We start from the raw sequence: 24190 nt of genomic DNA on the forward strand, positions 1-24190 counted from the left end.
TCACGGATCTTGTAGACCTTGCACTACAGGTGGACGCCCGGAGGTCCGAACGGAAGGCAGAAACCATGTTCGCCGGCCAGTCAACCCCGACCCCTTCTCCCGCCGGTTCCAAACCCATGCAAATAGGCGGGATTCGAAGCCCGATAACACAGTCCGAACGGGAACGTCGGAGAACCGACAACGCCTGTTTTTATTGCGGGCTAAATGGACACTACGTAAGGGAATGCCCCCGACGACCAAAGAACAAGGTGTCGGGTTTTCAGAAGGCTCGCCCATGATACAGGGGGCACCGGCGAGCCTGTCCACGACCCCCACTGAACCCGCCTTCGGTCCTATCAGACCGGTTGTGGTTCACGCCCTTTTGAAACCTACCAGGGAGATCGTCCATGCTGTTCAGATCGTGATCGACTCCGGGGCCACGGGTTGTTTCATAGACATCGCATTAGCCCATCGTCTCAATCTGCCCCTGATTAAAAAAGAACACCCGGAACCAGTGCAAGCAGTCGATGGCACATCCTTGGCCTCTGGTCCGATCAAACACCAAACTGTGCCTCTGGAAGTGGTGATACAGAGCACCCATAAAGAGAACCTGTCATTTGACCTCATCACCACGCCACAGTTCGGTGTTATTTTGGGTATCCCCTGGTTAAGGCACCACAACCCTTTGATTAATTGGGGTACGGGACAAGTAACGTTCGAGTCAGAGGAATGCCAGCACTTCTGCCTAACAGAACCAGAATCACTCTCCTCTCCCGCCAGGATCCTCGGCGCTTTGGCTTCCTCCAGTATCAGGGACATAGTTCCCGACACCACGTCATCACATACCATGGGAGCTGTTATGGCAGGCATTCCCGTGGACTACCACGACTATCATATGGTTTTCGACAAAGTCACAGCGGAAGGTCTACCTCCACACAGACCCTACGTCTGTCCTATTGATCTTCTCCTGGATGCTCCCATACCAAGGGGTAGAATCTACTCGTTATCACAGTCTGAGGAACGGGCCTTAAAAGAATACATCCAGCAAGCCTTGCGTTTGGGTCATATCCGCCCTTCCTGTTCTCCAGCTGCCAGTCCTATATTTTTCGTGCCAAAAAAGGAAGGCGATCTGCGCCCATGCGTAGACTATAGACGGTTAAATGCTATCACCGTAAAGAATAGGTACCCCATTCCGCTCATCTCCACGTTACTGGACAGGTTGACGAAGGCGTCCCTCTTTACCAAGCTAGACCTGAGAGGGGCATACAACCTAATCCGCATGCAGCGTGGAGACGAATGGAAAACGGCATTTTGCTCCCGACAGGGATTATTTGAATACACCGTGATGCCCTTCGGGCTCTGTAATGCCCCTGCAACGTTCCAACGTTTCATCAATGACGTATTCTCTGACATCCTGGATACGTACATGGTGGTCTATTTGGACGACATATTGATCTATTCGTCCTCCTTGAAAGAACATATCGCTCATGTCAGAGAAGTCCTCTCCCGCCTCAAGAAGAACGCCCTATTCGCCAAGCCCGAGAAATGCTTGTTTCATACGAGGGAGGTGGAATTCCTGGGTTTTCACATCACCCCTGGAGGGTTATCCATGAATCAGTCAAGGGTCCGTGCTATCACAGAATGGCCAGTTCCCGTCAACCTCAAACAACTCCAGTCTTTTCTCGGCTTTGCTAACTTTTACCGGCGGTTCATCGCCGGCTTCTCTTCCATTGTATCTCCACTGACTGCACTGACCAGCCCTCTAGTCCCCTTCGCCTGGTCCTCTGTACATCAGGAGGCCTTTGAGGCACTTAAATCCAGGTTTGTTTCTGCCCCTGTGTTACAGCACCCTGACCCAGACCTCCCGTTTGTACTAGAGGCAGACGCTTCCTCGTTCGCTCTGGGTGCCATACTGTCCCAGCCATGTCCGGCCACGGGTAGTTTGAATCCGGTAGCATACCACTCACGGAGGTTCACCGTAGCCGAGTCCCACTACACAGTGACTGAGAAAGAGCTGTTGGCCATCAAGGACGCCCTCCAATCATGGCGACACCACCTCATGGGGGCGAAACACCAGACGGTAGTATACACGGACCACAAGAACCTACAGGACCTGGCCTCTCTTAAATGCGTGAATAGTAGACAAGTGCGTTGGCACTTGTTCTTCGCTGCCTTTGATTTTGTGGTTAAGCACAGGCCAGGTCTTGTTCTTGCTAAGGCGGATGCCCTTTCCCGCTCTCCCGGGGGGGGGGGGGAACCATTGTCTTCGTTCCCAGACACATTGTTGGGGAAGGGCCATGTTATTTATGTACACCATCCCCGCCCATGCTTACCGCCATTAGACAATGGGTCTACCAACACCCACATGCGCTCACTGAATGGGACATTGTACTTCGGGAGGGGTTGCCGTTTGTCCAGGGCAAGCTGTTCCTTCCCACGTGCGATGTGCGCAACCAGGCGCTTGTCTGGTCTCACGATGCTGCCATAAACGGTCATCCATGGCAGCAACGCACCCTGGATCTGCTACACCGGTGGTGCTGGTGGCCGTCCATGAGAAGGGATATAGAGAACTATGTAAACGCCTGTTCGATATGTGCCCAATGCAAGTCACGTAGAGGACGTCCCCTGGGCTTACTCCAGCCGCTGCCCATTCCCCCCCGACCGTGGCATACTATCTCCATGGATCTTGTCACGGACCTACCACGCAGACAAGGTTATGACACCATCTGGGTTATCGTGGACTCCTACACTAAGATGGCACGCTTCATTCCCTGTACCGGCATACCCTCAGCCCCGACATTGGCCCGCTTGTTCTTCAAGACAGTCTTTTGTCTCTTTGGTCTTCCGCAGGTCATCGTATCGGATCGCGGGTCACAGTTTACTTCCTGTTTCTGGCGTGCCCTTACCAAGCACCTGGGTATTGATGCTCGCTTCTCCTCTGCCTATCACCCAGAAAGCGATGGGCAGACCGAGAGAGTGAATCAGGCCATGGAACAGTACCTGCGGTGTTTGACCCTCCAATACCAAGACTCCTGGTCCAATCTGCTCCACCTCGCTGAATTTGCATATAACAACTCACGACACTCAGCTACTGGTTTCTCCCCTTTCTATTCTATGTATGGGCAACATCCACGCACCCTCCCGCTCCCTGATCTCTCCTCCGCCACCCCTGCTGCCAACGCCTGCGTTCGCGACCTGGCGGATGTCCATGCTCAGACCCTTATCCATCTCCGTGAGGCCCAGACGGTTATGAAGACGAAGGCTGACCGGAGGCGGTCAGTGGCCCCTGAGTACCGCGTGGGTGACCGGGTGTGGCTGTCGACCCAGCACTTACGTATCCCTGGGTGTCGCAAGCTGCTGCCTCGTTTCGTGGGTGCCTACAAGATCGCAAAGGTCCTGAACCCCGTGGCCTTCCGCCTTGCGGTTCCTCCTGCTTGGCGGATCCACCCGGTATTTCATACCTCTCTCCTCAAGCCCTGCCTTGCTCCTACCCATGTCAGTGCTCCACCCGCCCCTGTCTCGGTGTCCTCCCCGGATGTCTTCGAGGTCAGTGCTATCCTGGGTTCCCACTTTCACAGGGGTCGCCTTCAGTATCTCGTGGACTGGGTGGGTTATGATCCTGAGGACCGCTCTTGGGTTTCCTCCCGTGATGTCCATGCCCCGCTTCTTGTTGCCCATTTTCATAGGGACTGCCCTACCTGCCCACGGGGTCGTGGGCCTTTGAGGAGGGACTCTGTCACGTCTCCCGCACCGAGTGCATCCCCTACAGGTGCTCTTTCCCCGCCATCGGCCTCCGTCCCTCCCACTACCCCACACACGCACCCTGGCTCACGTAATCCCTTGCATCCCTTCGCCCATCATGGTAGATTGCCGCATGGCAGACCTGGCGTCTATCGCCCCTCCCGTTCTTGGCAGCTGAACTGGAGGATTTCGTCTCGCCATAGCTCCATGCGCTGCCCACGGAGACCCGCGCGTCACGGATCACGTGATTGTCCATCACGCAGCAACGCTTCCGTGTAATGTATCACGTGACTTCTGACATTGTTTAAAGGCTTCCGGAAACAAGGAGCGTTGCTTCACAGCTGTTTTCCTCCTGGATCACGTGACGCTTAGTTCTTCGGTTTGACTTACGGATTGTTTCCTCGACCACGCTTTGTTCCACGGATTGCTTTGCCTCACCCTTCTACTGTTCGAACTTTGGACCTCCTGTTGCCTGACTACGCTTTGCTCCACGGACTGCTCTGCCTCACCCTGCTACTGTTCGAACTTTGGACCTCCTGTTGCCGGACTACGCTTTGACCCACGGATTGCTCTGCCTCACCCTGCTACTGTTCGAACTTTGGACCTCCTGTTGCCGGACTACGCTTTGACCCACGGATTGCTCTGCCTCACCCTTCTACTGTTCGAACTTTGGTCCTCTTGTTACCTGACCACGGTATCGTCCCTGGATACTCTACGGATCACGTCTCTTTGTCTTGGAACCTGGCCTCGGGCCCCCACGCTAGGTGTTTACCTGTCTATACTCCTGACCTCATACAGCTCCTGCCCTGAGGTCCAGTCCTTCCTCACGTCTCTGGGCAACCTTTTCGTACACATAGGTAAGCAGTGTCAAGTTACCTGTGTTCTTGTGTTTATTCTTCCTGTTCTGTGCATAACCTCATAATCCATTGCCTTACAGCGTTCAAGGGGTTCTTCTGGCTGTTCCTGAATCTAGGCCCGACGGACTACCACACCTGTGGCCTCAAAGACCGCACAGGCAGTGTTTCTGGTGTTGTCTGTGTGGTACTTGGGGACGGAGGTATTCATACTCTGCACGACCATCAAGTCCATAACACATACTCATTAACACAGACAGCACCACAGCAATGTTTTACATAAACAAACGGGGCATAAAACAGCCAAATGTGCTCACCCTTCTCTCTTAAAATATTTAGCATTTTTGCATCAGCAGACCGATCTTCATTCAATTAAAACATGTTTAAGGGGTGCACAGTCATCCAGCATAGATTCTAAGCAGAGTGTTAGTCCAAGAACACGAATGGGAACTCAACAGAAACATTCTCAAACAGATTTGGGGACATCCACAAATAGATATGTTTGCAACCAAGAATACAAAAAACGCCCAACATTCACCTCCAGCTACCCACAAGAAGAGTCCCTGACCAATGCACTACAGATGAACAAGTCGGGATATTTGCATACGATTTTCCCACAGATTACGTTTCTTCCGCGGGTGTTTAACACGTTTCTACAGTTTAATACACATTCTAATTGCCCCAATGTGGGTAAGGCAGCCATGGGATTTCAACTACTTCTGCATGTCTGTCTGCCAAGCAATCAAGGTGCATCTAATTCACAACCTCCCGAGACAACAGCATCTGCAGATGTCACATTGAAATCCACAAGCTATGAACTTGGTAACCTTGCTCATGAGGACATAGAGTTTGGTAATTTACGACCTACCAAAGGGTTGTATGGAGATGCTGCTTGAGACACATGGACCAAACGCAAGACATTGCTACTTCAATAAATGAAAGTGGGTTGTCTGAGTGGCACACTAAGAAACACATCATTTCCATTGACTGTTTTGCAGGTAGTGTCACCTATCTTCTTTACCATCTCGATTCAGGCTCATTTTCTAACTTGCTTAAAGCTCATTTAGCCGCACTGGCAACATACACTACCTGACAACACAAGGTATTTTGGTGAAAAGTGCCAGTTGTCCAGGCGTTTATGGAATGCGTAAAGAGCATTTATCCTCCAGTCACACACACCATCTGCCTGGCTGGGATCTAAACACTGTCCATCACAAGCTAGAGGCTTTAACCAATTCACAAGGCTTCTCTAAAGGTGCTCACATAGAAAGTGTCATTCTTCATCGCCATTACATCTATCAGAAGGATAAGTAATATACTGGCTCTTTCAGTGATACCCGTTTGTCACCATCCACAAACATAAAGTGGTCTTAGAACGGTTCCATGTCATTTCATCGTGGGATGTTTTTTCGTGGTTTTTTTTACAGCTGATTTTTTAACAAAAAAACTCATTGAATTTTTTAACCTTTTTATTTTTGGGGGTTCCCCTCCAAACCCCCCATCCCATTTAATTGTTTATATATTCCTGAACACCCACACCCATACCCACACCCAATTAATATCTTTTTCTACACCACCCAAAAAAATGAGTTCTGTTTTTTCGGCAAGAAATTTGTGGTAAAAAAACCCCGCGAAAATACATCCCGCGATGAAAGGACATCCTACCTTTTAGAACAACTCCATGTGTTTTACCCAAATGTATTTCCAAATTAGATGTCAACCAGTCCACATAACTTCATTCCTTCTTTCCAAACCCGCAAAGCAGAGAGAAGAAAAAGCACTGCACACACGTGATGTTCATAGAGCAGTAATGTTCTACTAAAGTAAAACAAAAGCACTGCATAAGCCAATTCAGTGTCTCCTTTGCAACAGGAAGGGAAGCTGACCTAGTGACTAAATTCCCCATTGCTAGGTGGATTATTCGCTGTATCCAAATTTGTTACTCATTTACTCACAAGCCTCTTCCTTTCACCTCCAAAGCATATTTCATTCAGAGTACTGCTGCAATGCTAGCCTTCATTGTAAATATTTCTCTAGTTGATATTTGCAAAGAAGCAACATGGGGTTCAGTTCACATATTCTTCCAACACTATTATGTAGACACACAAGCAAGGACCTATTCACAAGTGGGCCATCCTATACTAAAACATTGTTTTCCCACTTCCTTCAGCTCACTGCTATCTTTACTGGAATTTGCCAGCTAATCTATGAAAAGCATGTGAATCTTAGCAAATTCCCAATCTTCAGAAGGCAAGAATTACTTACCGAGTTATTTTCTTCCTGTGGCATGTATCTGTTTAGAGTCACATGCACCCTCTGTGGTATGTCAGAAGGAGGAGTCGGACAAAGTGGTGGCATTTCAAACATACGTTTCTATTTAACAAATGAGGAAAGAGCCTATCTCTCCCTATCACTAGAGGGTTTGCCCTACCTAAATGAATAATAACTCAGGTGCTCGTCGTCAGGGTGGTTGCCAAAATAAAGAGTCTGTCCTCTGTCCAACTCTGTCCTACTTTCACCCTACCACTAATCAAAAGGTTTTAACAAACAGAAATAGCGGCAGGAGAATGATTCCCTTCTGGTTCCAGTGGGTCAGCCTCAGGGCTGCTTTCTAACAGTCTCATGCAACAGTTTTTAACATTAACAACAAAGGTGAAGCCAGGAGAATTGCCCCTTTCTCCTGGTCAAACTGGCTCAACCTTCTGGATGATTTCTTACAATCTTTTGCAATGGCTTCTGATTGAACAAAAGTTGAGACCAGGATAATGACGCCCTTCTCCTGGTCAAACTGGATCAGCCGTAGGGGCTGTTTTCGGATCATCTCTTGTAACATTTCTTCAAAGTCCTTGCAGTTCCTCCCAGGAACTTTCCTTGGCTTGACCAAATGTACAACAGTTCTTCCTTCTTAACACTATGTAAATTCCCAAGCTTCCCTGGCCTTCTCCTTGGGAAATGACACAAGGGAGATCACTCCTGATGTGTTCCTGGCTTCTTAACAACACAATTGTTAGAGAGACCAATCAGATAACTTCCTTTACTCTGAATGTCGCTTTTAGGGTTAGTGTGATGAGGGAGCTTTCTCCCAAGGCACTCTTCACTCTTGAGTTCTTTCTTTTGATTAATCCGATGTGGGAGGTTACTCCCGATGCACTAGTCACCTTTTCCCAAGCCCCTAACGGGCCTACCGTAGCTCCTGCTACCTTCTGTTTGCTGGAACCACGTCGCCTGGGGTTGCCTCGTTCCCTTTAGCCATTCTTCGCAGCTTTCTCTCTGCTCCTTGATGCGCAGCCGCAGCTCCACAGGGTCTCCAGACTCTCGGTATCATTGTTGTTGATACACCGTCCTGAGGTCTCCAGTTTCTGCTCCGGACAGGCCTCCCTTTGGCTATGGAGGATTAATTCTAACTTTTTCACAGTGTCCTCTTGACCGAGGACGTGGTCCTTGTTCGGACTTCCTCGTTCCCAGGTTGGAATTTTCTGGGACTGACAGGCTTCACGCCAGCTTCCTCTTCCAAGGAGTGCTTCCTTGCTTTTTATCTCCTGCAGCTGGGTCCTCCCCAGCGGAGTACTATAGTCTTTCCTTTGTGTCCATAGAGTACTTTTCATGCCTTCTCGGGCCACCTCTTCCTGCTACTATATAGAGCTGTAAAAGAAGTAGTTTGTATAGCTCCTTCAGTCTTCCTCTTCTCAGTATTTTTGGAAGATGACTCAACATTACTTTGTATGTTCCTTTCATTCTTCCTCATCGTGGTGGAGTCAAGCTTAAGCGAGGTAAGGAAGGAATATTGCAGTAACAAACAGTAGTGCTTTCATGTTGGTTCTCTAAAGATCTTGGGGATTTTATGGTATCAAAACAGGGCTAAGGAGAACCATCACCGAATAGGAGTGCTTATCCCTCTGAGGGGAGTCTCTCCTTGTGAGGTCCCGCTTTCCGCCACCTCCATGGGGAATATTGGGTAGCGGCCTCACCTCCCTAGCCTCACAGGAAAGGGCTCCCCTCTGGGGAGAAGTGACGAGATCCCATGAATCGTGACACCGCCCAGCCTCCTCACATGGAAGCTGGAACACAAGGATCTCATGAAACTTGTTGTAGGTCATGGCAGGAAACAAACAATGTGGCGATGTTGACGTGTGTGGGATCGTGAGTACATGCACATATAGGATAGATATATTATGACAGGACTGCCACTATCACCGCAAGTGGATTTGAGTTTTTTCTATGCATGCTAATGTGATGACAAAAATGTACAATTCTTCATGTTTGCTTTATCTTTACATAATTTTCCTGACTGCTGGTCTGATGTCATGAGCCATGTTTACCGTCGAATGACGCCATAGTAGAATGCAGGGCTGGCCTTAGGGCAGGGCAGACCGGGCAACTGCCCGGAGCTCCATAGCCCCCCAGGGCGCCATTAGCCCCCCCGCCACGCCAGCTCGGGGGAGTCTTTCAAGGGCTCCCCTGAGCTGGCAAAGTGGGAGAAGGCGGGACGGCTGCCCCATTGTTATTAAATGTGATGATTACTTCCCCGCTCTGACGCGGGAGCAAGGTGGTTTTCATTAGAATAGGGCGCTCATGCATCAGCATGAACCCCCTGTTCCAGTGATTAACTCCCTGCTCAGGCACCGGAGCGAGGAGTTCAAAACAAATTGCTGCCCCCCACCCCGCATTGACCAGGCGTGCAGGGAGGGGGTGCTAAATTGTTCTTAAAGACCGCCTGGGGCGCTGCCGCCGCTAAGCCCAGCACTGGCAGAATGTTACAATTTGACAGGTTCAACAGGCCCATGCTGATCCCAGCAGTAGGATGGTGGTGGGCTGTTGCAGAATTGTTTACCACCTTATCAGTGTGTCTAATTTAAGTTTATGTATATTCAATCATTTGACAGCATACATGAGAGCTGCCTATATGTTTAAGCATGTTAGGATATACTTCTATCTTTTGATTCTCTAGTTGTGATTATTTTCCAGTCTCTGAAGCATGTTTAGAAGATAGAGTAAGATGCATGTGTAGCGACAGTGCTGAAACAGGATTTTACAGAATTTTGCAGGCCCAGTTATTGAACTTTGATTTCTTTCACCAAGATGGAAACACAGCCTTCGTCTTTGATTGCATGCCAAACCTTCTCTGTGTCTTTGTCATGTTAGTAATTTGCACCTGGGTTTAGGTATTATCCTGGCATTATTGTGGTAAGATTATTTTATTTTTGAACTACAAGCATTAATGTTACTTTCCCAGTAGGACCTAATTCTTTTATTTGCTTTTTCATGCTACAGCTAAGTGAGCGTGCTCGAGAACGGAAAGTACCTGCTTCACGAATCAGCCGCCTCGCCAACTTCGGAGGTAATGTTTAGGGAAACATTGGCTTTACAGTAGTTCACAGATTTGCAATAATTCACATACATTTTCCATAACACCAGATCAATTGCTTTGCAATATTTCGGCATTGTTAACCCAATGGCTCTCAGTCAGACCGCCGTGGCAAGTTGTTTGACTGCCAGTTTTTTTCAGCTGAAGCGTTTTTCTTTTCCTCTATTGTCTCCCCTGGCCATGATTATAAAACAATGTTCTACTCGTTAAAGCTAATGCTCAGCGTCACCTACTGAGCTTGAAGATGGTAGCTAGAGTGAAACATGTCGACTTGGCATGTTTGCCAATTAACCCTAACATTTGAATGCCAGGATTGGAGTTTGAAAACCTTTCATTGTGAATCAATGTTTATCAACCAGCTTTTAATGGCAATGCCCTCCTGCACAGAGTTGGAAGAACAGTATCTCATGTGGATTCCTTGCAGCCTTTAGCTCTGCTTTCCCACAGTTCCCGATTCTTACTACCTGACAATCAGTCTGTTTTTTGTAATTTCATGAAAGGTGACAAAAGCAAATGCAATCGATAGTTGGTTTAACAACACTTTTAAAGAATATCCGTGACTAATAAGCAAGCAAATGTGAAATGGATAGGGACAATTACTCAAAGATGTGAAAAGGCACGTGGGGTGCATTACAAATTATTTTAGACAAAAATACCCACCGAAACAAAATAGAACTGGGAAAATAAAGTCGCCTTAGATAAAGAAAGATTTCCTTTGCGTACACTCAAGTTGCTTACTTTAATGGAAAGTGGGGTGGCAAGGAGGAATATGCCCTATGCAATTGTAAGAAAAGGTTCTGTAGAGGTGTTCCTGTGACCCCCATTATTACAATGGTGCGGAAACCACAAGAAAACCTTCTCTTGGAGAGTTTCGACTTGTATTTGAGGCAAACAGGTCAATGGACACACATGCTGCGCCTCTTTTGCAGTTGCACGCACAGAGTGGGATTGAAAACAATTAGACATTGGATGTGCAAGCCCAGGCATGGAATTGGTGCCAAATGAAAGAACTACGACAACAAAAGACAACCCATGGGTCGAGTGTCTGCGCTCAGTGCACAGAAGGTTAACAGATAAGTCAGCATTTGGGATCATTGGCCCGCAATGACACAGCTGCTCATTCCCAACATGATGAAGTTTGCCCTTTTTATTCTTAGGCTGCGGGGGCTGAGACATGGGCCAATCACAATAATTAAAATCTATCCAATACAACTTCTGAAAGTGAGACTCAACACCAGACACATGCACATGAGCAGGAACCATAAGAAGAGGCCCTATGACAAGCAGATACTTATAGGGAAACAGACAAACAAAGCATTTATAGGACAAATACTCATTCAGCACCTATATAAAAGAGGCAGAAACCTGCTGGCTGAGGGTGTTAGAATGTCATTCCAGAGTGTGAGTTATTCTTAGGGTGACCAGGGGTCCTGGTTTTGCCGGTACTGTTCTGGAATTGGGTGCTCTGTACCCCTCTCTCAGGATAACTTTTCCATTGTAAAATGCAGTGGTCCCGGTTTTTGGTAGTGGGTCTTCATAGCTGGCAGGCAGGAATGCACAATCTCACACAGAAGAAATGCTGTGTTTTACGAATTAGGATAGTGGTAGTTTGTGATAAATTAATTATAATATGTCTTTAATCCACCAATAAAACTTAAACAACCTCCTCCACCAACCGCTACTGAAGTATACTGCCTTAACAGCCACTTTCACAAGTTAGTCCTACTTATATGTCAGTTTCCATGTCCCATTCTTTTCCTTTTTAAATTTGGTCCCCCTAGTTCTTCTGGGAGGAGGAGAAGACAATTTAGCCACCCCATACCCCTAGTTTCAGAGAGGTTGTGCCCAAAAGCTGGCAAAAGCCAAACCTTAACAGAAGATGTTGGAGAACAGCCGGCTGGGGGTGGTGTATCCCATATAATAGTGGCAGTTGCAAAGCCACCAGCCCAACTAAAGAAGCTTGCAACTTTGAAGAACTCGGATAACGGGCGGGAAAAACATACCCATGCAGGGGAGTGAATTTCTATGCAAAAGCAGGAATAAGAACCAGTAGGGCAAGAGAGGAAGCTATGAGTCTTGCACCAGTAAATCAGCTGAAGAACCCTGATGGAAAGTACAGTACAGGGATTGCCTTGGTAGGAGTTTCAACGCTTCAGATTGCAGGATGTCGGAATCATCTGAAGGCCGGCCAAGACAAAGGGCCAAGGCCATAGAAGTGCTGGGGAACTTAAAAATTCTTGAGACTCTGCAAGATTTGAAGGGCACTTTCTTGGGTGCCTAGATTTGTAATAGCGATTGGACTTAAGGCATTAGGCCCTTTTAGAGTATGTCTTCACTGACCTTCCTTTCTCTCTTCTTTCTCCCAATATTTTCTTAGAGTTACCCTCTAGGGTAGGTTTCTTGCCCCAGGCACATTTTTCTAACCCTTCACCATCTTAGTTGAAATTGGTGATGGCAACAAAGCAGACTTTTAATATCTGCTTTACCACCTGCAATTGCAGATGCAGGTCTTAATGAAATCTAATATTAACGAGGAACCATCTAAATAAATTGTTAATGAAAGTTCCCTGTGGTAAGTCATACATAGGAGGCACATAAGAAGACATGTTTCAGAGGTGTTTATTAAGAAAATAAAACCTGAACTAGCCCTTTGTCTATGAAGAGGTTCCCTATCTCAAACAATAATAACAGACAAGTGCTTGTCAGGATGTCTTACATACATTCTGGCCTCTCTCCAAACCTATTCTATCCTATTCTAACCCTACCACAATAAAATGAAACGATGTAATTAGACTTAGTAAGTTACATCCACTATACATATGGCTCAGGGAGGCTGGTTTGTGACCCTCACTCAGTTCTCTCTTTGATTCTCTTCTTTAACTCAGGCCGCACACTTAATGAAAAACAAATTCAAAATTCAGTTCTTGGGCTCCTGTTCCGTAATAAGAGGTGGCTCCGGGTCCCCAGGAAAATTCCCCTATTCATTTCCAAAACACTCGTGCAGTTAACCGTGATAGGTATTCAGCATTTTACTTAGCTTATTCCTCAAAATAAGTCTCTAGTTTTGGTAAATTCTGTTATTTTTCTCAGTTTGTCTCATATAGTTCTGTATGAACTATCTGGCCCTTTAGGCCTCTGGTTTTCTGATTTGTTTTCCCTTCAGTGGTTTTGTCAGTTTCTAATAGGCTTGTTGGCCTCTCTGTATTCAGGCTTCTGTTATAACAGCTACCCCCATCTGTGAGTTCCTTACTCTTGCCCCTTCTTGAATCTACTCGTTCTCTTGGTTTTCCCCATCTTGGGATATCAGTGCTTCTAACCCCTCGCAGGTTATTTTCCGTGTCATCCCTCCTAACCGTTCACGGTGTTAGCTCCTTGCAGGTTTCGTCATTGTCCTTCACTCACTCCCCAGTGGGGTATTCTCATTCTGGGCCCCTCGTGAGTCTTTTGATTCTCTAGGTTTTGCCCTTCCCAAGCCGCTCGCACTTGTAACCCCTCTCAGTTCTTTAGCAATTGCGCCCTCTCCTAGGCCCTTCACAGTATTAGCCCCTTGCTCCTTTGGTATGCCTCCACCCTACACCCGCTTCCAGTCTCCAGCCAAGTACCTGTTTGTTTGCGGCAAGGTGTTACAGGGAAGGCAGCACCGCTTCTGGTGGCAGAACCACGAGTCCAACATCCTGCTCTCGGGTCTGTGCTCATGGTTAGTTCCTATGGTCAGTCGAGTACTGGTCTTCTTTGTCTGCTTTCCTGTGCGCCGGGGTGCTGGTTTGTTCCTTGTTTCTCCCGGCGGCTCTGGTCTCTCCACCTCTCGCCTGGGCTCAGCAGTGTTACATAGGTTCTTCGCCCACCACGCCTTCAACGTGGTCCTGTCTCCAGGTGAGGGATATGTGATGAATCCTGTGGACACGTTACTGATCCCTAGTCAAATATCTCCTCCCAAGTGGGCAGGGGACTGCAGTCGCTACCTGATCCTGACCCTGGGGGTGGTATTATGAGGATCGATCATATGGGAGGAGATGGCTGTAGGGGAGATGTGGTGACCTCATCAGGAGAGATGCAGTTTTCTTCCCTTATAAATAATGAAGACCCTGTAATTCCTGAATTCCTGATGGCATGCTGTTACTTTACACGTCCCTCCAATTGTAGGACCCAAAAAACCCTTTCTACAAAAAACTCAGCAGAACATTCACACCTCAAATACATATTACTCACATTTAAGAACCTTTATCTATGATTTTTTTGTCCTAAATAAAATCCCAAACAAAATCACATTAGAAGTCTTATGAATATGTTGGACTCCAACTCCCATAACACCTCAAGTACTGAGACAAAGAAGAGGAAGGCGGAGTTAGTATGGATTGAAAGAAACCTCAAGCCAAACACACCAACTAGTTGTTTCAGTGGAGATCAGCTGCGCGGTACATTTAGGAATGACTTGCACTTTCAGTCGGAAGTTGGAGAGAAGAGAAGCAAGGCGGGTGACTCGGGAATCAGGACCGTAGGAGAAGGCAGGCACATGGCAATAGACCGGAGGCTGAGGCGGAGACAGATGCGTGTCAGCATTTCTTACCGGTGTGGCGGGAGACCCAGAGGAGCGTGGCAGGCACCAGGGAACAGGCATCAGCAACAGCAAAGTTGTCAAGAACGCTGTAGTGCCAAACAGCAACAGCTGCACCGGCAAGTGAAAACAGAGCCGGTGGGAAAGCTGAAAGTGGGTCTGCAAAGCGCAAGACACCAATCCTGAGTGAGGATTTTGCCACAGCAGAGTGCCAAAGGGTGGAAATGCTTTCAAACATCAGTGAGCCGGCCCAGTGATGGTGGGTGCATGGGGGCGTACCGACAGGCACATGACCAAGTAAAGTAGTGATTCAGAATTTGCACAAATCCTCATGAATGAAATGTCAAGTTGGGGAAAGTTGGAACAAATATTACCACAAGCAAATGAACATTGATGAAGAAGTTAAAAGATATAACTTGAACAAGTCTCCATATATGAAATGTCAATACGGGGACAGTTGGAACAACTAATATCTAAAACCAATATAGTATAGACAGTGCATGATTATAACTGTGCTTTACTGAAAGACTAAGAAAACATTGAAATACGTCCTGGTAAAATAAGAACATCAGGCAGTGAGCCTTTGGGGCAAAGATACCTGGCAGGATAGTATATAAGGGGATCTATAGAACCCAAAGAAGGATTCCAGGCAGGGGATTATACCAGGAAGTTATCCTTTCGAAGTTGCTATATAAAAGAGACACTTGTGCCACCCTTAAAAGATATTGTGTAAGAGATATTTATTTTAATTTTATTTTATTACATTTGTTACTCGCCCAGACCCTTGGGTATCACAGCGAGGTAGAGATACTTTTGCCATCCTTTGTAGGGCTTGTTGTACAAAAGAGAACATTGTTTGGAAAATACACTTTTGCCATCCTTCCTGAAACATTCATATCATCCTTAAAAGAACATTGTTATGAAAAGGCACTTTAACCATCCTTTCTGAAATCATTAAGAGGCAGGGAACCATCCTCTCGATCCATAGACATATCCTTAGAAGAAACCATATTTGTTGGATGTATCTATTTGCTTTACATTTGAACACTGTTTGGCTAAACAAAGATCAGAGACAATGTTCCTTACACTTCTTAGTTGTTTAATTTCTAGTTTGAAGGGTCAGATATAATTTGGACACAAGGACAGTTTACCTAAGTTTGGTGACAAGATATAGACTGAGCTTTACTTTTAGTTTCCTAGGTAGGGAAAATCTCTTTAAGATAGGGACAGAGAGGCCTTGATCCAACTCTTTTTCTTTTAATAAAGAAGTCTGATGTTGAAAACACTACCACTTTGTGTGCACCTCTCATTTCTGACCCCTCAGATATGGTGTCAGCTGTGGGTTGTTAAACTGGTTGACGCAAACCCGGAACTTAATGACAACATCCTTAATGTGTAATGCAACTTTTCATCCAGCAATTAGAGGAATACATTGTCATGCTTGAAATTAATCCTCACAACACTATTCTAAGAATTAAACAAAAGATCTTAACAAAATGTGATTTTCCCCATACATCACCAAAAATGGGTTTTTCATGGCCGGCCACTGTCACATACCTTCAAGTTGTTAGACTATAATATAAAATGACACAGTCAATGAAGTTGGTGGTAAACGCTAAAATAGACATAACTTCTAGCCTCTCTACAAGCATTATCCTAGTCTCAGAAGACCTGCTAAAGCCCTAGTAAAACCACACAAATTATCAGATCCTGTTTCTTTATTAGAGATAAGTAAACCAATATACAGTACATTCCTCTCCTAAGAGGTATTTTCCTTCCATGATCAAGTCAGCTAGAGACCTTGATACAGTTCAGTTTGTACAAGACATTTCTTTAATTGAGGGAGAAGGTTCCGGTGAAAATAGTGAATTGGCATCCCTGAAGGTCTTTTAGCCCAGTTGACTGCCCATTAGATTCAGGCTGAGACCAGTTTCCAAGAGGTGCTGGATATAAATGATTGCAACGTCCCAGACACCCATATTACCACACTGGATCTTACATCCCATAGAGAAGGGGAGGACTTAGGGAATTTCTTTCTTAATATTGAACGTTTGGGCTGACCATTTCATTGGGAGGATGCATTAAAAACCTGTTACCTAGCAACCTCATTGAGAGGAGAAATTCAGAATTCCTATCACTTATTAAACCCTGCAGGAATAACCCCTTTTGATGAAATCAAAGAAGGGCTGTTGGAAAAGGTAGGCCAAACAGAACATTTTAATAAACAGAAACTCTGAGTTGAATCCGGATGAAATACCCATAGAGCTATCAGCTAGAATACAAAACACCTATATGTTTGGGACAAAAATCCTTACCAGTGGTGTTGGAGATCTTAACCATAGAACAATTTGTAAACTCAGTACCACCATACTTACAAAAAGCTATTCCTTTGAACAAACCTAGTCTGACTTTAGTTATTGAAACAGCTCAGAATTTTGCAGAAGCCAATCGCCATGTACAAAATCTTCCTAAAGTTGAAGAACTCAAAAGAGATCCAAAGTGATTTTCACACTTCCCCCTTGAATAAGTAAAGATAAAACTCAAGGCAGTTCACATAAAATGCTAGTGAAAGAATCATTTAAGTGGGAAAGAAAACCTGGTATAGTTAAAGAAAAGAGTGAGATAAGGACCGGAGAGGGACGAATCCAAAGGCCTGCCTTATTGGTATGTTATGTGGACAGCCTGGAAATCTAGCCCGACATTGTCCTTCTAATACAAAGGGAGAACCAATGGAGATTGGCTAAATAACAGGACAGGATTGGTAGGAGGATGAGTTAGATGAGGAAAACGTAGAAGTTACTAGTAATTTATTGCTTGCTATTAATACGTTTAAGACTCATGCAATAGTTAACTGGGTCCCAGTCAGAGCACTGGTTGATTCTGGGAGTAAACAAATGGCCATAAAATCTGATTTAATATCCCCCAGAGATCGGAGAAAAGGATCCCCGATTAAGGTTATCAGGGGACATGGGGATGAATAAATTTACCATAGAACCCCACTTACAATTAGGATTGAAGGCGAAGCTACTAAGATAAATGATGCTGTCATGCCAGGGCTACCCAAAGAAACAATTATTAGTACAGATGTCCCCAATTTTGAAAGGCTTCAAAGGAATGCTAGTAAAACATCTCTTCCATAGTCTCCAATTCATTCATGGGAAAGGGAAGGATTCCTGTCAACAGGCCCTGTTTGGGATTGGGAAATCCAAACTAAAGAACCCCTTTCTTATATGGGGGAGGCTGTTGGTTCTCATCAGACCAATAGCCCTAGAGCAGGAGGCCAGATATATAGGGTAAGAGTATCTGATGAATACTGTGGAGTCATCACTGATCACAAAGAATAAAGTGTCCTCAATTGGTGGACACTCCCGTTCCCTGCACACCCTCTAAGCTGGTAATATTGCCATTCAAGATCTGTCTAGATAGTGGTAAATTGCAGAAACCACGTTCAATCATCGGAGAATAACATACCTTCAATAGTAAGGATTCATACAATGAATTCTAAATGGTGTGTCAATTTAATAAAAAATATGTAGCAAATTGCAATTCTAGCAAACAAAAAGAATTTCACAATGAGTGCAAGAAACATATATTAAAGGAGCTCAACATGTTTCGGAACTAGCTTTCCCTTCATCAGGAGCAAGACAATTTGAGTTTAGTGATTTGTTCAATCTTCAATCTCCAATTACGTCTACAAAGCAATTCAAAGACTAATGTCAATGTACAATTATTCACTTTGTGTGCTTCATATTCAAACATTTCTCTAAGAAATGGCAAAAGATAAACTTATGAGTGAATTCAGAATGTCACCTTAATTGGTTATATGAAGTGGTACATCTGTGCTTTTGGGAAAACAATGATCCTGGTTGACCGTTGTCTAGGTGTAGCTGAGACTTGTATTATCAAAGTTCTGCAGAATCTGTCAAATTAAATGGTAAAAGATAGCTACACCATTTAATGACTAATGAATGTGGTAAAGCACCCTAGTGGCTATATACACTGGTGACTATGGGAAGAGGACAGGATGCTTACCGCTGTCGTGTGCCACTGCTTCCCTGGGCAAGATTATTACTCCATTATATTCAGACCTTTGTTATGTCACATCCATCAATCTATAAGATACAGATGGAAAATATGCAGCATTGTGGTAAATCTCCTATTACTAGAATACATGTATGAACTAAAGTGGTTGTATATTAAGGAAAGATCTAATCTTACCCGCTACTGTTGAACGTGTTGCATAGGAGATGTGTCAACTTTCTCCTGTGCGTAATGCTGTTTTACAAAATTATGCTCTTTCGGCAAAGAAAAACCCAATGAGTCTTAAGGACAATATGGTTGTATTATGTCCATTGGTATAGAAAGATAGTGTGGCCAAGGCCCTTACCGTGAGTAAGTGCACAAGCATATCCGTATCTGTTCTGCAGGTGCAAAGCTGACTTCAAAGATCAAGTATCAGTTATGTGTAGTGCCACATCGCTATGCATGTGCTCTGTCAATAAATGAACGCTCTGTAAGTCTAACAGGTGGTGTTACTATTTATAGCTTATGTGCAGTTTGGGTATTGAAACTCGATCGCTTACCAGCATCAAGTCTGCATATGTTCACGTCATTTTCAACTCGAAGAGCAGAATAGACTCCGCTAACCGAAATGTCGGCTAATGCATATGACGTTTAGTGCATCCACCTGGGCACACTGACATCATATGTCAACAAACGCGGCAGCCGCGTAAGAGTTGGTTCGTGGACTGCCTTGGTCCGCATAATTTTAGATGTTTAGGAATGCAAATAAAGTGTGTATGAGCACACTGAAGTTACACTCCCCTCCCTATGTGTAATGCATACAGATATCCATGAGAAAATTTATGGGAGGCCATGGTCACATTATGACAATCGATGAATACCAATTTTTGACAATCATATCTTACACGTTTATCACCCAAGATGGCTGAGAGAATATACATGGGTATCATCATGACTGCAAATATTTGTGGTCTTTGTCGGGCAGTTCTGTTACAGTGTACAGTAGAGAATCAACGAAAATAATTCCACATATCTAGTGTTTCCATATTTTTGCTCTGTTATTCTTTCTTTAATTTTGTGGGTGGTCAGGCCAACGTAGCTCCCACATGGACAGATAAGTCCATATATTAAACATTTCGAATCACAGGTAGCAAATTGTTTCAGAGCAATTTTTTGTCCAGTCTTGGGATGTTTTATGTGGTCGCCTTTTTGGATGTTATTGAAGTGACTACAAGGTAAGCATGGAAAGGTGCCAAATGTGTGTTTCCCCATAAATGTTTGTTTGTCCTGGTGGTTTTTTTCAGCTTTGACCAAGTTGTCTCTGAGGTTTCTGCCTCGATTATATGCTATCTTTTAGGAAATATCAGATTGATCTGTCCACTTTGTTATGAGAATCTCATCAAGTGAACAAATGGTGGTTCATTCTCCTGTGTTTTAGGTGTAAGGAGATTTCCTGTTTTTGGTTTCAAATTTTCTTTTGGCTTGTTCTAATCTGGTGTCAGGGTAACCTCTGGCCTTAAATCTGGTAGCATGCATGTACCACTTCATATAACCAATTAAGGTGACATTCTTGAGTCACTCATAAGTTGATATTTTGCCCTTTCTTAGACGGATCTTTTAATATGAAGCACACATAGTGAATAATTGTACGTTGACATTAGTCTTTGATTTGCTTTGTAGACGAAATTGGAGATGGAAGATTAAACAAATCCCTGAACTCAAATTGTTTTGCTCCTGATGCAAGGGATAAAATAAGCCCATCGCAATTTGTGATACAATACCGCTGGTTTGCTTTTTAATTTAGTAATCATGTTGCAGCAACTGCAATATGATTTATGGCACCGAGCGCAGAGCTTAAAGGCACAGATAACTGCCTTTTTATTTAAGCTCTGCGCTCGGCCCACTGACAGTGTGCAGGTAGAAGCTCCTGGGCTTGGGCTAAATACATTGTATCAATGTTTAAGCCCAGCATGTGTGCAGCGTCATGAAGTTACGTGGAGAAGAGACTACAGCAGGAGCACCCCAGCTCCACTCACAGACCCGGCTTCAATCCGAGGTAGGGAGTCATGCTGGGGTGCTTAGGAGAGGGTGGGGTGGGGCAGGCCTTCTGCAGGGCTGGGTGTTAGCAAGTGGCCGCTGCTACGAAGAAATATTTTTCCTGCTCGTTCGGGTGGGAGAATTATTAATTCCAGTCACTTGCTAGTACTCAGCCTCACAGTAATATGGTATGCTGGCAGATCGTCTTTCAAATATTATTTCCTTCTCGTGATTCGAAGGAACGAATATTTAAAATGCCTTCTGAAAGCAGGCTGTTATTACTGCAGTCCTGGGTGCTTAGAAAGTGGCTGGAAATATTATTTACTGCCACTTTATAAGCACCCAGGCCCGCACTAATAACACAGCATGCTACAGAAGGCCTTTTACATTTTCTTTCAGTCTCGTGATTAAAGGGTTCACAAGTGCTTTAATCACAAAACTGAAAGACTATTTTAAATGTCCTCTGCAAGTAGGCTATGTTATTACTGCAGGCCTCGGTGCTTAGAAAGTAGGTGGAAATAATTGCCACTTTCTAAGCACCCAGGCCCCGCACTAATAACAGCATTGTGCTGCAGAAGGCCATTAAATATTCCTTCAGTCTCGTGATTAAGGTGCCATGAGCGCTTTAATCATGAGACTGAAAGCCAGGGTTCCAGTGCACCCTGATCCATTTTGGAACGTCTTTGTAAGGCAGCTAACTGCAGTTTTGGGACCAGTTTCCAAAATAGTAGTAGCATATGATGACATCACAGCAAATTTTACCCAATGAAATTACAAAGGGTTAACAGCTGCCGATTATCACTAAATGGCCAGGAAGCAGGAAGCTGAAACAATAATACCCACTGAAAAGCTATACATCCTATGTCAACAAGGTAACAAGGTGATAGCACTTCTGTATACCCCAAGGGAAGTTACGGCCACAAGGGCACCCACAAATGCAGCTTGGAAGGCATTAAGCCCCAGAACAAAAGTATATACAGATACAAATATTGCTGTGTTATTATATAACACTGGTAACTGGCAACATGGGGCAGTTGCTGGGGATATCCCTGAGGCTCATGGCCATTATCAACTGAAAAGGTTGAAAGGCCCTGATGCTGTCCTTGATTGAAGGGCTCGGTGTTAGCTAGTGGCTGGCAGTAATATCTCTCCTTCCCATTCGGGTGCGACACATATTATTTCCAGCCTCTTAGTAAGCACATTGCTGTGGGTAATCAGTTGCTCTTTGTCTGTTTTGTAGACATTGGAATGTGTCTGTAGAGGAAGATAACGGGCAAGAATGGACCTTCACACTGACTTTGATAACAAATGAAAAGTTACCCGAGAGGTAAGCAAAGCGCAGCCCATCATTTTATACTAAAAAACATCTTTTGTGTTGTGCCATGGGCAGCGCTTTACGAGAATGGAACAATATTTAAAAGGCCTTCTGCAAGCAGGTTGTGTTATTGGTGGGGGGCTGTCATTTGTAGTCTTATATTCAGGGTGGACAAAAATACTCCCCCAAAGGTGGTTGCTTCAAGTGATTTGTGTTCTTTGCAAGTAAACACCCATATTGTGGTTCTTGAAACACAAAACAAAAATGTGTACTAATTAGAGCTTGGAAGGTATGTTGTAAATTGCTTAAATTCTGGCTTCACTGCTTAACCAAGCCGTGTGATCCTGGGCAAATCATTTGACCCAACCCAGCCACACAAGTGTGCTGGCAAGAACAGAACGTTGCATTATTTATCCTTAGGCAGTGTTGGTTGCCTGATGGACATTACATTGCACAATTTGCTGCTAATTGCCACTCAGTACTTCCCACAATGACGTGGAATCACAAAATGCAGAGATTGGAGACCTCTTGGTTGATTTTTCTGTTGGCTTCTAGGTGTCTGGGACGGCACTCCCTCTTTAGATCATTTGATTTGATCTTTTAAATCATCTCAGTTTTTGATGACTTGCAATAAGCTAGACCACAAATGGATGATTGCATGTTAACTTGCTGGGCCCATTTGTCTCGCAGATGAGAATTTATGGCACTAGTAACTGGTAGGTGCTGCATCTGGGCCTCACTGACTTGGGCAGACCAAGAGAATTACAGCTGGAAATTTGGTTCTGCAGAATGAGATAACTAATGTCCATAAGTTGTCACAAACTCCTTGTGGCTGCTGTCTTCATCTTGAGCAGTTGCTTGTGACTGTTTTATACTACACACTAGCTAAATGAAACTTAATAAAATAAAAATGGCACACGCACAATTGAGTCTTTATTGATACCTTGTTGATAATTTGATGAACACTACACACCATTGACTGCTGCATGACCCAGCTGCACAGAGCCTTGAACTGAAGAATGTTTTCAGAGCTTTTTTGTATCAGATCTATTTTTTTGGTCCATTCATGCAGTGAACCCTTACATTTTACAGACGCTCATTGCACTAATGTATTACTTCAGAGGTACATAGAAATGCTGTATTCTTGCTTTTTTTATGTCTTGGGGTACAACGAACGTCTGGTGACATTTAAAATAGGAGTACAAAATTGCTAATCAAATAAGTTTGTTTGCTAATCAAAAAAACCGCTCATCAATTTTTGAAAACTAATGAATGCCTTGTGATGAAGGGAAATCTATTCCCGAAACACATTGAGCTCTTTTAATACATATGTTTCTCCAGCATGGGTTCTGGCATGGATTCACATGCTCATGAATAGTCCCTGTCATCCGGCTGGGAATCCTCGATAAAAGATAAAACAGTTTCACTTTCACTGATAAACTGTATTACTCCTCTAAACCAATCACTGTCCTCTAGGTCATACTGCCCCCTTCCAATGACAATCCTCTCCCTAAGCCCCTCCTCTGGCAGCCATCTTCTTATTTTTACCCCATGCGTTTTCCACAGAAAAAGTTCTTTGTTTGTTTCAAAGAAGCCTGTGTGCTCTTTTCTTCATCTGCCGGCAGTGGGGACCCGTTGTCGGTGAAGTTCTGCATCCTTCAAGTGCGAAGATCCATCAAAGATTCTACAAGGCCTCTTGGGCCTACTTCGCGCACTCCGACTTTGGCCTCTTGGGCCTACGGCGCACTCTCTGACCATGACGGAGAAGGAGATGGGAAGGTCCCTCTTCAGGCACTGCACCAAATGCGAGCTACGAAATGTGTTTGTGGAGGACAAGCACCTGCAATGCCACTACTGCCTGCACCTGTACCACAAGGAAATAGAGTGCAAGATATGCCTTGGTTTTTCGAAGAAAATGACGAAGTACAGGCATAGTAGACTGGCGGCATGGCTTAACGCCAAGGCCTCTGACCCGTGCTCCGAGCAGGGTCATCCCTAGCCCAGGGCTGGCCGGTCCGAGGAGCGGTCTTCGAAGTCCCTTGAGGGTACCTCGCCCGTGGGGTACCATGATAAGGCCACCGGGTTCGCCACGGAAGTGGGTCCCAAAGTGGACCGGGCCCGATCAGCATCACCTTCCATCTCCATTGCCAGCCTACCATCAAGTTCCTCTTCAAAGAGGAAGTCATCTACCCCAGCTAAGCTATGTGAGAAATCCGAGAAGCCGCGGATGGAGGAGAAGAAAGCCTCGCAGCCCAAGCAGGCTGAACCGGCACAGGCAAAGACCTTGTCGGCAGCATCTCCTAATACCACAGCAGCTACGG

The 24190-nt window shown here is 45.1% G+C and overlaps 1 protein-coding gene across 2 annotated transcripts in view; it reads left to right on the forward strand.

Moving 5' to 3' along the window:
• The window catches only part of COQ8B (coenzyme Q8B), a 666225-nt gene that overhangs the window by 318038 nt on the left and 323997 nt on the right, over positions 1-24190 (forward strand). For both annotated transcript variants that reach the window (XM_069644459.1, XM_069644460.1), the window contains exon 4: positions 9846-9912. In XM_069644459.1, coding sequence (XP_069500560.1) covers positions 9846-9912 — 67 coding nt within the window. The remainder of the gene's footprint in view (positions 1-9845; positions 9913-24190) is intronic.

Source organism: Ambystoma mexicanum, chromosome 2p (assembly GCF_040938575.1).
Source record: "Ambystoma mexicanum isolate Mex_15411 chromosome 2p, UKY_AmexF1_1, whole genome shotgun sequence".
NCBI classification, from domain to species: Eukaryota; Metazoa; Chordata; class Amphibia; order Caudata; family Ambystomatidae; genus Ambystoma; species Ambystoma mexicanum.